The sequence below is a fragment of the Pelodiscus sinensis genome, chromosome 4 (genome assembly GCF_052426305.1).
Source record: "Pelodiscus sinensis isolate ZL-2025 chromosome 4, ASM5242630v1, whole genome shotgun sequence".
In the NCBI taxonomy this organism is placed as follows: domain Eukaryota; kingdom Metazoa; phylum Chordata; order Testudines; family Trionychidae; genus Pelodiscus; species Pelodiscus sinensis.
In genome coordinates this window covers 18318060-18330116 of record NC_143055.1, presented here as the reverse complement: position 1 = coordinate 18330116, position 12057 = coordinate 18318060, and the positions used below count along the sequence as shown (strand labels likewise).

General features: G+C 42.2%; 1 protein-coding gene across 1 annotated transcript in view; it reads left to right on the top strand.

Moving 5' to 3' along the window:
* POLN (DNA polymerase nu) overlaps nt 1–12057 on the top strand; it is a 159046-nt gene that overhangs the window by 115322 nt on the left and 31667 nt on the right. The window contains exon 19 of the mRNA XM_089777777.1: nt 2561–2639. Within this exon, the coding sequence (XP_089633903.1) occupies nt 2561–2639 (79 nt within the window). The remainder of the gene's footprint in view (nt 1–2560; nt 2640–12057) is intronic.

The window sequence follows — 12057 nt, the reverse complement described above, 5'->3', positions numbered from 1 at the left end:
AGGTGGTAGCTATGTCAACAAAAGCCGTCCAGTTGATATAGCACTGGGAGTTCTGTCAGTATAACTGTGTATTGAGCTGGGTGGATTTTCCACACATCTTAGAGTTGTAATAATTCAGACATAGTTTTATAGTGTAGTCTGTGGCACAGAAACCAGGGTTTTGATAGTTTTACTACTAAGAGATTCAAATTTTTATTTTTTCAAATTTCTGTTTTTGAGAAATAGCTATTGTAAGATACTTTGTATTGTATTATTATTTCTGTTGAAACCAGGGCTCATTCTTTGTGTGTCATGTGCAGGAAGAAAAAGAGTTAAACAGGTGTTATCTTCACAATATAAATTAGCAAACTTGCCAAATAAAATCCAATAAATCTACATAATTTACTTGTCAGTCTGCTGAGTTCACACCTCATTTGAAGTAACTTGGCATCTTTACAATGACCTTTCTGCTACTTTCAGACATTGCATGAAAGATCTACAAATTTTTACTTATTTAAAGAGCTGATGATGGAATGATTTGCATAATGTTTGCAAGTTAGAGTGGAGCTGTGAACCCTATCATGCAAATGAAAAAATACATTTAGACAGGTTTATAAAACTAGTCCTCATAAAAGTGGCTTGAATTTTCCTTTAGAAATGATCGATGAAGGTGATATTGTTGCTCCTCCAGACATTTTTTTATTTTAATGTTTTGCTTTCAAAACAGCTAAATTAATTATATTGTATTCCAGACTGTTGCCCATTGGCAACCTTATCTTCCAAGGAGGTGTAGAGCATCTGTAATGGAAGTCATTGGGAATTATGGACACTGAGAACCTCTCAGAAGACATTTGGTTCCTTTCAGGACTGAATCCCAAATTTCAGATGATAAATCTGGATTTTGCATTATTGAAACAACAGAAGAGAACTTTGTAGAATTGGTTGAAACTTGGAATTTCCATTCCATAGGAAATTCTGACATTTCAAAATTTTATTTTCTCCTAAATTGAATGAAATTTGAAAGTTTGGAAATATTGAAATGACATTATTGTAGCTTTCTATTGCATTGTATTATAAATATTATAATAAATAATATATATATTGAAAGCAAGTTACTGAAACATTTCATTTTGATAGTCAGAGTGCTTCATTTTGATATTATATTATAATCTATAACATGACACATGAAACACGACACACAACCAAAATAAAGCACTCTGACCTTATCAAAATAAAACGTTTCAGCAACTTACTGTCAAAAATTTCTGTGAAATTGTTATGTTCCCACAAAATCTTGCATTTAGTTGAATCAGTATTTTCTGGTTGAAAACTCTTCCACTGGAAGAGTTTAAATGGGGTTTATAATTTTAAAATGTTCAATTGTTTATATATTTTACCAAAAAATTCATTTCTAGGCTGTGATTTTATTTTCAGAATTTCATCTGTGTGATAATTTTTAAATGCCATATTAAATTCCTCTATTTTATTTTGACTATACTTACTGGCTGTGTCTACATTAGCATCCCTTTCGGGAAAAGGGATGCTAATGAGACACTTCGGAATTGCAAATCCGTGGGGGATTTGAAAGTAGGAATAAGGGATCTTCCGGAAAAGGGCTTATTTTCCGGAGAATCGCGTCTACACTGGTGCTTTTCTCCAGCAAAAGCCCCGAGCCGGAAAAAAGCGGCAGCCATGTAAATGCAAATGCCGCGGGGGACATTTAAATCCCCCGCAGATTTGCAATTCCGAAGTGTCTCATTAGCATCCCTTTTCCGGAAAGGGATGCCAATGTAGACACAACAACTGTGATTTCATGTACTAAGGTAGCATCTTTGTCTTCATGACAACTGATGTTCAAAAGGCAACATTTGTTATGGCATTAATAGTGTAAGGCATGTAGGTGTGCCAATCCAAAGTGGTTGTCATTGGCTTTGACATGATTATTTTTAAAGAAAATTGACTTACTAGCCATTCCATAGCTCAACTTTCTTAACTGAGCTTATGCCATTCTTTCAAACTCTAGTCCATGGATTTAATATAGCTTTACCTCATTGAACTGCCTTACCAAAACTAAATTCTAGGTTATTTAGGCTATTATTCATGACAAAAAGAAATCAAAGTTCATAAGTTAATAAACTTTTTCTCTCTCACACACACACGCTTTTGCAGTTTGTGTATATGCATATTTTGGATAATTTATGCTTCAGGGTATAAGCCAACCTTTAATGATAGCACAGAAAAAAAATTTCTTAGGGGAGTAGACTATTGCATAACTGCTTACTTAAGGCTTTCTTACATCTTCCTCTCCTGAAAGAGCTAGTACTAGCCACTGGTACTTGACCATTGGTCTGGTCTAATCTGGCAATTCCTATGATCCCATATCAAAATTAAAGATTTGTAAGGTGAATTCATACCTTTGACAACAGTATTTATTAATATTTTTGTGTCTTTGGTAATACCGAGCTTGTTCTTCGTGAACTTTATGACGTCAGTTTCAGACCTGCTGTCATTTTGGGCAGTTCAGAGGACTAAAGAGCTTTCCACATATTTTATATTAAATACAGATCACATTCTTTTGTAGGATCTGCAGCTGACCTTTGTAAAATGGCCATGGTTGAGATTTTTACCTCTGTTGCCATTTCTCCAACTTTAACAGCCAGGTTAGTAAGCGAACCATACAGTATTTTTCATTCTATCATAGAAGTAGCTGAAATGAAGGCATTTCTGGGATTTTATTCTTTCTTATTCCAGGTAATATGAAAAATTGCATCTGTATTTTAACTGTGACTTTTCTTTCACATTATTCCATTCAGCTTGTGCTTTATATATTCCCTGCAAATTTTTTGTTTATATTTTTGTGCCCAGGCAGATTTCTGTGTAAATCTATCCATATCTACTGTGTTTGGTCATCAGACATGAGGACCCACGATTTCATTTGAAATCATTAGATGTTCAAGATTCAAAAAAATTGAGTCCACTAATCATCTCTTTACTTATTTTGAATGTATTGTGTAAAGTTTATGCAAATTACTAGCACATTCAATGTATTAGGGCAGGGGTTATCAAACTTTGTGATACCACGACCCTCTAAAATGCTAATTGAATTTGTGTGACCCCCCCCCCACCAAAGTTGTAAAGCAAAAGTTGCACCACTTTGTCCAGTTTGGGGCTACACCCACCCTTCCCCCGAGCCAGGCCCCCCCATCCCAGTGCACTCTCTCCGCCCCCTGAGGCAGGCCCCCCCCAGTGCTCCCCCATCCCAGTGCACTTCCCTCTCCCCCTGAATCAGGCTCCCGTAGCACCCCCCATCCCAGTGCACTCCTCCGTTCCCCCTGAGCCAGGCATCCTCAGCGTCTAGAGCCGCACTCCAATCAAATCTCCCCCATCCCCCCACTGATCCAGGCATGGAGGAAGAATCTTACTTTTTAAAGTGTCTGCTTCTGCCGCCGTTCCATTACCTCAGCTGGAAGCTTGTAGGGGAAGCATGACATGGCAAGCTGCCGGTCTCTGTTAGTCAGGTGGGCCAGAGCAGTGTGCGCTCCGCTCCCACCCAGCCCGGCACCCTAACCCCCCAAAAAACCTGAATCCAACTGTGACCCCCCCTGAAGTTGGTCGCGACCCCCCCCAGGGGTCATATCCCACAGTTTGAGAAACGCTGTATTAAGGGAAATTATTATAGTCAGGACACCACTAATGAAACAAAGTGTATATATGAACAAGTTTTGCTTCTCAGCAGGCAATGTTTATTTATATTATTGATTATATTTATATTTTATAAAATGGAAATATCTTATAGAATGGAATCAAAAGCTAATGCATCACAATTTACTTTTGTAAATATAACTGCACAATTGGGCAATATAACAGGACAATCTCCAGATTCTTACCTACCACTAAGAAGAAGAATATATGTGAATTTTTAGTCATAAAAGATATAACTGTTGGTGCAGAAAGTCACTAAACACTATTCTTGCCAGCAAGTTAAGAAAGTATAGATTAGATAATGGACTGTAAGGTGGATACAAAGCTGGCTAGATCTTCCTGCTCAATGGGTAGTGATCAACAGCTTGATGTCTAGTTGATGATCAACATCAAGTGGAGTGCCTCAAGGATTGGTTCTGGGGCCGGTTTTGTTTAATGTCTTTATTAATGACTTGGATGAGGAGATGGATTGCAACCTCAGCAAGTTTGTGGATGACACTAAGCTAAGGAGAGAGATAAATATGCTAGAGGGTAGGGATAGGGTCCAGAGTGAGGTTTGGAGGATTGGACCAAAAGAAATCTAATGAGGTTCAACTAGGACAAATGCAGAGTTCTGCACTTAGGACAAAAGAATCCCAAGCACTGCTACAGGCTTAATGAGGAGAGGCTGAGAGATTTGGGTTTATTTAGTCTGCAGAAGAGAAGAGTGAGGTGGGATTGGATAGCAGCCTTCAACTACCTGACGGGGAGTTCCATAAAGGATGGAGAGAGGCTGTTCTCAGTAGTGACAGATGGTAGAATGAGGAGCAATGGTCTCAATGCAGTGGGAGGTCTAGGTTGGATATTGGGAAAACTATTTCAGTAGGAGGCTGGTGAAGCATTAGAATAGGTTATCCTGAGAGGTGGTAGAATCTCCATCCCCAGAGGTTTTTAAGTCCCTGTGATGGGGCTCCGCAGCCCCACACTGTAACCCCCTCTGTGAGCACTCTGGTTGCCGTGCGGGGGATGGGGCACCGGCATTGCATCGAGTGCTTATGGGCCACGGAGTGCCTTGCTGCGGCAGGCACCACTGCCCTGACGCAGCTCAGATGTGACAGGAGGGGGGCAGAGCCGCCCTCGGGATGTCCAGGCGGCATCATGCTGGGTGCCACGGTGGCGCGGGGTTTAAAGCCACCCACCGCCGGACAGAGGGGAAGGCTCACCCGGAGTGGAGAGTGGCCTACAGGGCTCTGGTGAGGCAACCGGGTCCCAAAGTGAAACCTGCTGAGAGCAACTGAGACCCTAGAGGAGCAGAAGGCAAAGCGTCAGCGGGGGAGAGGAAGCAGGGCAGGGTGTTTCGGAGCCCGTGGGCTGGCGAGTTTCGGCAGAGATCCTCGCCAGCTGGACGGGACCGCTGGAGGTCCGTGTCATTAGGGCCCTGGGCTGGGGCCCATGAGTGAGGTTGAGCCTGGGCCCCCCTCTCCATCCTGTAACCTCGAAGAAGGGCGTGTTGAGTGAGCCAGAGGAGAAACTGTCCTCTGGCCCACCAAGCTACCGGCTAAGGAAGCCATTGTAAGACTGAACTGTGGGTGCGGTGGACGGACGAATAAGGGACATAAGAGTCGTCCAGGACAGGGAACCTAGGAGGGGCCCCCTGACTGGGTCGCACCTGGTCACAGTCGCATCTTGACAAAGCCTTGGCTGGGATGATTTAGTTGGGATTGGTCTTGCTTTTAGCAGGAGGTTGGACTCGATGACCTCCTGAGGTCTCTTCCAACCCTAAGATTCTATTATTAGTTCTAATAGAAAGAAGCTTTGAAGACAAACATGGGGGGAAAAGAAATGAATCCTGGTCTTTCATAATGCTGTGGTATGAGGTCAGATAGAATTTCAGATAAAAGCAGAGAACAGAGGTTTGCAAAATATCAAAGCTTTGTTGGAATGTTTCTATATGATATTGGGATTTTTGTTTTAAAAAAAATCTCAATTGTGGTAATAACCTCAAATAATTCAACAGGACTTTTCATAGAATCAAAACAACCCAGGATTTGGCCCTGTAAATAAACTGTATGGGACCATGGCTGTCCTATTGTTTTGTATTTGTACATCACCTGTAAACATGACAAGGGCTTCTATGAACATAATAACATAGATTTTTATATATTATATTTATTATTCCTTAAATATTTACCTATAAATATAGCTTACAATGATTATGAGTATGAATAAGTAATAAGTTACAAGCTTTTAGTAGACTTCACATGCTACCTTTCACGGCTAAATGAAATGTGATATATTCTGTGTAGTGGGTTTGTCAGGTCTGAGGCATATGCTGCTTAGAAGAACAATGAACCCTCCTATCTGGCATTAACACAGTAGGGCCAGTTGCTGGCTATTCTTCAAGTGTCAGTTTTGAGTGCTCTTTCCTGGACAGGTTGTTAGCTATCACATTTTCTTTCCTCTTCATGTACATGGCCTCTGTCTCATATTCCTCTAATGCTGGATTCCATTGCCACAGCCTAAAGTTGGTATATTTTGGTCTTTGTGACCACAGCATACAAAGAGAATGGTCTGCTAATACCCTACAATTTCTGTTTCACTGATTATAACATTTTAGCTTTTTGACTGTTCATACAATCACACAGTATTCTTACTCTACAACAGAATAATTTTATTAATTGGGGGTCAGATTTTTTACTTATGAATGCAATGGGGTGTTTCTTGTTACTCTCCTTGGCTTGTGTTAGAACTGCCTTTAATCCAGTTTTGGATGCCTCTGTACACTGTTCAAACCTTTTATTAAAATTAGGATTTGTCAGAGCTTGCTTTTCAGACAGAACCTTTTATTGCTTTATGAAAGACCTTTTGACAAGCCTGAGTCTAAACCACTCTTTCTGGTTTATTGTTTTTACAGAAGTTTTGGGTGACTGATACAATATCGCTAAATCTTTTTATGAACCCCACAATAACAACTTGCCAGGCCAATGAAGGGTTGTAATTGCCTGTTGGAAGTTTCTACATGTTAGATGTAACTTCATATGTAACTTTCCACAATCTCAAAAGGTTCTTCTCAAGAATTTTGCATCTTTTTTTAGTGGGACTGAACACTAAATCTACCACATCAAATGAAGGAAGGAACAATCATTTCACACAAAGAGAATGGGAAATGATTGTCAAGGAAGGAGTATTGCTGAAAAGAATTTAGGGGTCAGAGTGGTTAACTAGTGGTCAACAGTGTGACACTATTACAAAAAAAGCAAACACGATTCTGGGATGCATTAACAGGAGTGTTGTGAGCAAGACATGAGAAGTCATTCTTCCACTCTACGCTGTGCTAATTAGGCCTCAATTGGAGTATTGTATCCAATTCTGAACAAGACATTTCAAGAAAGATGTGCAGAAATTGGAGGTCTAGAGAAGAGCAACAAGAATGATTAAAGATCTAGAAAACATGAGCCATAAGGGAAGACTGAAATAATTGAGCTTGGTTTAGTTTAGAAAAGAGAAGACGAAGAAGGGGACATGATAGCAGTTTTCAAGTATCTAAAAGGGTGTTACAAAGAGGAGGGAGAAACCTTGTTCTCTTTGGCCTCTGAGGATAGCACAAGAAGCAATGGGCTTAAATTGCGGCAAGGGAGGTTTAAGTAGGAAATTACAAAAAACTTCCTGTCAGAGTGGTTAAACACCGAAATAAATTGCCTGCAGGGGTGGTTATAGATTCTCCATCTCTGGAGATATTTAAGAGCAGGTTAGCCAGACACTTGTCATGGATAATCTAGATAGTGCTTGATCCTGCCTTGAGGGCAGAGGTCTGGATTTGATGACCTCTTGAGGTCTCTTCCAGTTCTATGATTCTATGATTCTAAATTTCACAGTCATTTCTGTTGTACTACAGGTTGAACATCTCTAATCCAGAACTGTGGTCTGGAGACTTCCATAATCCAGAATGATTTAATTAGCTGGATGTCTACTTTACATGGGAATGACCAAGTTTCCTGGGGTTCCAGTCCCATAAATTTTGTTTACAATTACCAGTCCTGGCTTTCAGTGTTCTGTGCTATTATTTAGCTCTAGTTCACCCCTAAATATCTTTTAAGAGCCAAGTAAGCGGTGAAAGTGTTGGTAATGCTGCTAGACAATATTGATCTCCCATGGTCCGGAAAACTCTGGTTTGGAATTGGTACGGTCCTGAGGTGCCAGACTATAGAAGTTCAGCCTGTACTCATCTTTAAATGATTTGCTGAGTCAGTTATGGGCACCCTATGATTCAGAGCCCTCCTCCAAAGGGTCCCTAAATAAGATCCAAGAGACAGCTGGTCTTTGTTCCATAAAGGGGTCAAATGAGATGAACCCTCATTTGGGGTACTTCCCTGTAAGCAAATAATACCTACCAATTTCCAGCTTTTCTGCCACGTAGATTATTAGCATTGGTTTAAGAGTTCCAGTGGCTCTTTTCTCTAATCTGTTTGTTTCAGGGCAAAATGGCACAGACTTCAACATTTTACCCCACACTTGTCCAAAACGCATTTTAGGAGAGAGGGGGGGGGGTGTCAAATTTCATGTCCCTGATATTTAGTGAATTGTGGAACAAGTCATTCTGCTGAATATAGAGAATAGTATATCTGCAACTGTCTAAGCTTCTACATTTGACAGGGAGACTGCCTTTGATAACTGGAGGCAAAACTGTGTGCTCCTATTCCTCCCTGAGTGATTGCACATGTCTATTCCACTGTAGGTGTTTTTGCACTCCCTCCACAGTTGTCAGAGTGCTTTTTCCTTGGCAGTACCTGTCAGAGTGGCATGAGCGCTCTTGGCTGCCTTGTGCATTGTATATAGGCATAAAGGGCCAAGATGCTCCTGATTCTCCTCAGTTCCTTCCTGCTGTACATGATTCTTTGAGGTCTCTTTCCTTCTCTCTGTACATCTTTTAATCTAGCATGTCAACATTTTCCATCTCACATTCTATGTAATTTAATTAATGTTCTGAAAATTTGTTATTTGTATACTCCAGTGCCCAATCTGGGTACTGAACACAGTTACAGAGCTAAGCCACATTCTCTGGGTTTCAAGCCCTGCCACTCTTGTGGTAAGGCAGTGCCCAACAGTGACCTTCATCACAGCTGCCTTTGGTGGCTAGGGAAGTCTCAGTAAGTGACAGACGAAGCATGTCTTTAAGCCCTACTCCAAGAATAATTGGGCAGCCAGACTTAAATGTCTTTTGCTGGAATTAACCCTCCACTCTCCGTTAGAACCATCTACTTCAGTCCAGGTACCAAGTGCCTTGTCTTCAGTCAGCCGCGCTCTTCAGTGTTACTGGTGTCAAGAGGCAGATTGGCATCACTGGTACTAAGAGACACTGTGGCTGTGTCTAGACTGGCAAGTTTTTCCACAAAAGCAGCTGCTTTTGGGGAAAAACTTGCCAGCTGTCTACACTGGCCGCTTGAATTTCCACAAGAACACTGACGATCTCATGTAAGAAATCAGTGCTTCTTGCGGAAATACTATGCTGCTCCCATTCGGGCAAAAGTCCTTTTGCGCAAAAGCTTTTATGCAAAAGGGCCAGTGTAGACAGCTCAGATGTGTTTTGCGCAAAAAAGGCAAAAACACAGATTTCACGTGGCTTACTCTCTCAATTGCTATAAGATCTCCTATTTATTGATTAAGGCCTCAATTTAGTCAGGTACTTTGTTTTATTACATACAATTTTTGTATTGCACTCTTCACCATAGTATTTGAGCAGTTTCCAGTTGTGCAGTAAGCAATGTGTCGAAACATTTATCACATGTTGCTTGTTTTTTCATCCTCGCCCCAGAGGGAGAAGAGTGAGCAATGGAGTATCTCTTTTGTAGTTTTTTTAATATAAATATACATGCTGCTATGTGTTTATGTGACAGAAGACAAGGTTAAAGAAATGTGCCTTGTATTTGAAGCAGAAAGTGGTGAGGTTTGTGGTGGTCCTTCCACAGTCTCGGACCATATCTACAGAAGGTTCTCTTACCCTGTGATGGGGTCAGCATATCCTGCGCTAGGCAGAAAAGGTTAACACCACACTGTGGATGGAGGAATTCCAGCCCCTCTGGCTGTACCGAGCATGATCCAAGTGCAGGGCCAGTATAAAAGGAAGCAGCTCAGCTCAGTCTAGAAGGAACACCAGAGAGAAAAGATGTGTGATGGAAGCACCAGGGACTGGCCTGTGCTGAAGAACCTGGAGATCCTGAGGCTTCATGGACTGACACATCACAGATTATGGTAGGAAGCAACCCAGGGTGGGTGAGTGGTATCCCCCATTTGGGTGAACTCAACATGTTTTGGCGGGATTCCCTGCTGAGCCAGTGGTGGACCTCTCTACCACTGCCTGAGCCCTGAGTTGAGAAACCCTACTTGGGCCACCAGACTCTTGTTGACAGTGCTATACTGGCTCTGGCTATTAGGCTAAGCTGCTCTGCGGTAAGTCCCTTCAGTTAACCATTGTGTCTATGCACCCCTCCTAGCCACGTCTGTACAGGATGGGGTATGCATACATTGCAACACTTCTACACAGAATAGTTTTACTCTTGCTGTTGAGAGCTCCACTGTGATGGAGGAGAAAAGTTGTCAACCATGGTCTTTGTCCCAGAATTTTAGATGGTCTTTTGAATATGCTATGGTGATGCCATAAAGTGCTGCCAATGTGTATGTGGATGTGATTTGAAATTTTATAGGAAGCCATGTGGATAGAAGACAGATTTTATATCTTTATGGTAGCTTGTGTTGCTGAGCAGATACTCTGAAGCACAAATAACTGAGACCAGATCTCAGGCCATGTCTACACTACCAGCTAAATCAGTAGATGAATCAGTGTCGTGTTAGTGGGTTTGGTGAAAAATTGCTATGTCAACGGAAGAGTGCTTTCCTGTCAACATCTGTATTTTACCTCCCTGAGGGTATGTCTACACTAATTCGAACTAGGAGGGTAATGTAGGCATACCGTACTTGCAAATGAAGCCCGGGATTTGAATTTCCTGGGCTTCATTTGCATGAAGCCGGCCGGCGCCATTTTTAAATGCCGGCAGTTCGAACCCCGTGCCGCGCGGCTACACGCGGCACGGAGTAACTAGTTTGGATTAGGCTTCCTAATCCGAACTAGCTACTCCATGCCGCGTGTAGCCGCGCGGCACGGGGTTCGAACTAGCTGGCATTTAAAAATGGCGCCGTCTGGTTTCATGCAAATGAAGCCCAGGAAATTCAAATCCCGGGCTTCATTTGCAACTGCGCATGACTACATTACCCCCGCTAGTTCAAACTAGCGGGGTAGTGTAGACATACCCTGGGAGAGCTATAAAGCCTATGTCAATGGGAGAGCTATTTATGACTGAATTAGTGTAACGTAGATACACTTACAGCACAGTGTAGACCAGTCCTGTCTGCCAGGATGGTGTGGAGTCTCCTAGTCAAGTGGAGATGATAGAAGTTTTACCCATGTTTGCTGCTCTCAGTATTACCATGGAATCTAAGACTATTCCTAGACTATGACATGACCAATTGTGGGTGCATATTTTCAACAAATGGACACTGTACTGTGGCTGCAAGTCTTAAAGCTATTTTCCTCTGCCCACCAGTCTCACTTCTGCCTTGCTTGTGTTTAGCTTCAACCAGCTACTCTTCATTCAAGAGCAAATCTTATTCAAGTACTGGGCCATTTTAGTACTAGTGGTGTGATCATAGGTGGTGGCAAGTAAATAGTACTGTGTATTATTTGCATATTGCTAGCACTTGAGATTTCTTGCTTGAGCATATGGGTCCTCTGATCGTAGGAGGTTTCCTCAGGTTCCAGACTGAGTAGTAGTCCTTTTTTAGTCATAGATGCATCTGTGGTCTCCTGAACTGAGGTCTTGGAAAACAGTTTGGGGCTATGGAGATAAGGTATGTGGGTACCCCTGAACCCACGAGTCCACGGCCAGGGCGTGGGAGAAGATGCTGAAGTTGCCCCCCGCCTTGAGGTCTAAGTGTAGGTCCAACTGTCAGGATCATGGGGCTCTCAGTCACAATCAGGCCTGAAGAAGGTGTTTTCCCTGGGGACTTGGTGGCTAGGTAGTTTTCCATAAGTTGGATGGCATCAGCCATGATCTCAGAGTGCTGCTGCAAGATCCACTCTGTCCCCCAGGGAGTAGGATCTGGAGAAACTGTTTGAGCAAAATCTCCTTGGTGACTTGTGCCTCTGTCTTTGCCTCTGACTTGAGTCATCTCCAGCAGAAGACATGAAGTTTCTGGATGACAAGATGGAGCCAGGCAGCCAATGAGTGTTGCTTCCCCCAGAAGTACTGATGGAACAACTTTTCTGAGATGTCTAGAGCAGTGTTTCCCAATTTTATTTGGCTACGGAACCCTTTTAAACGTGAAAGAATTTTGCGGAACCCC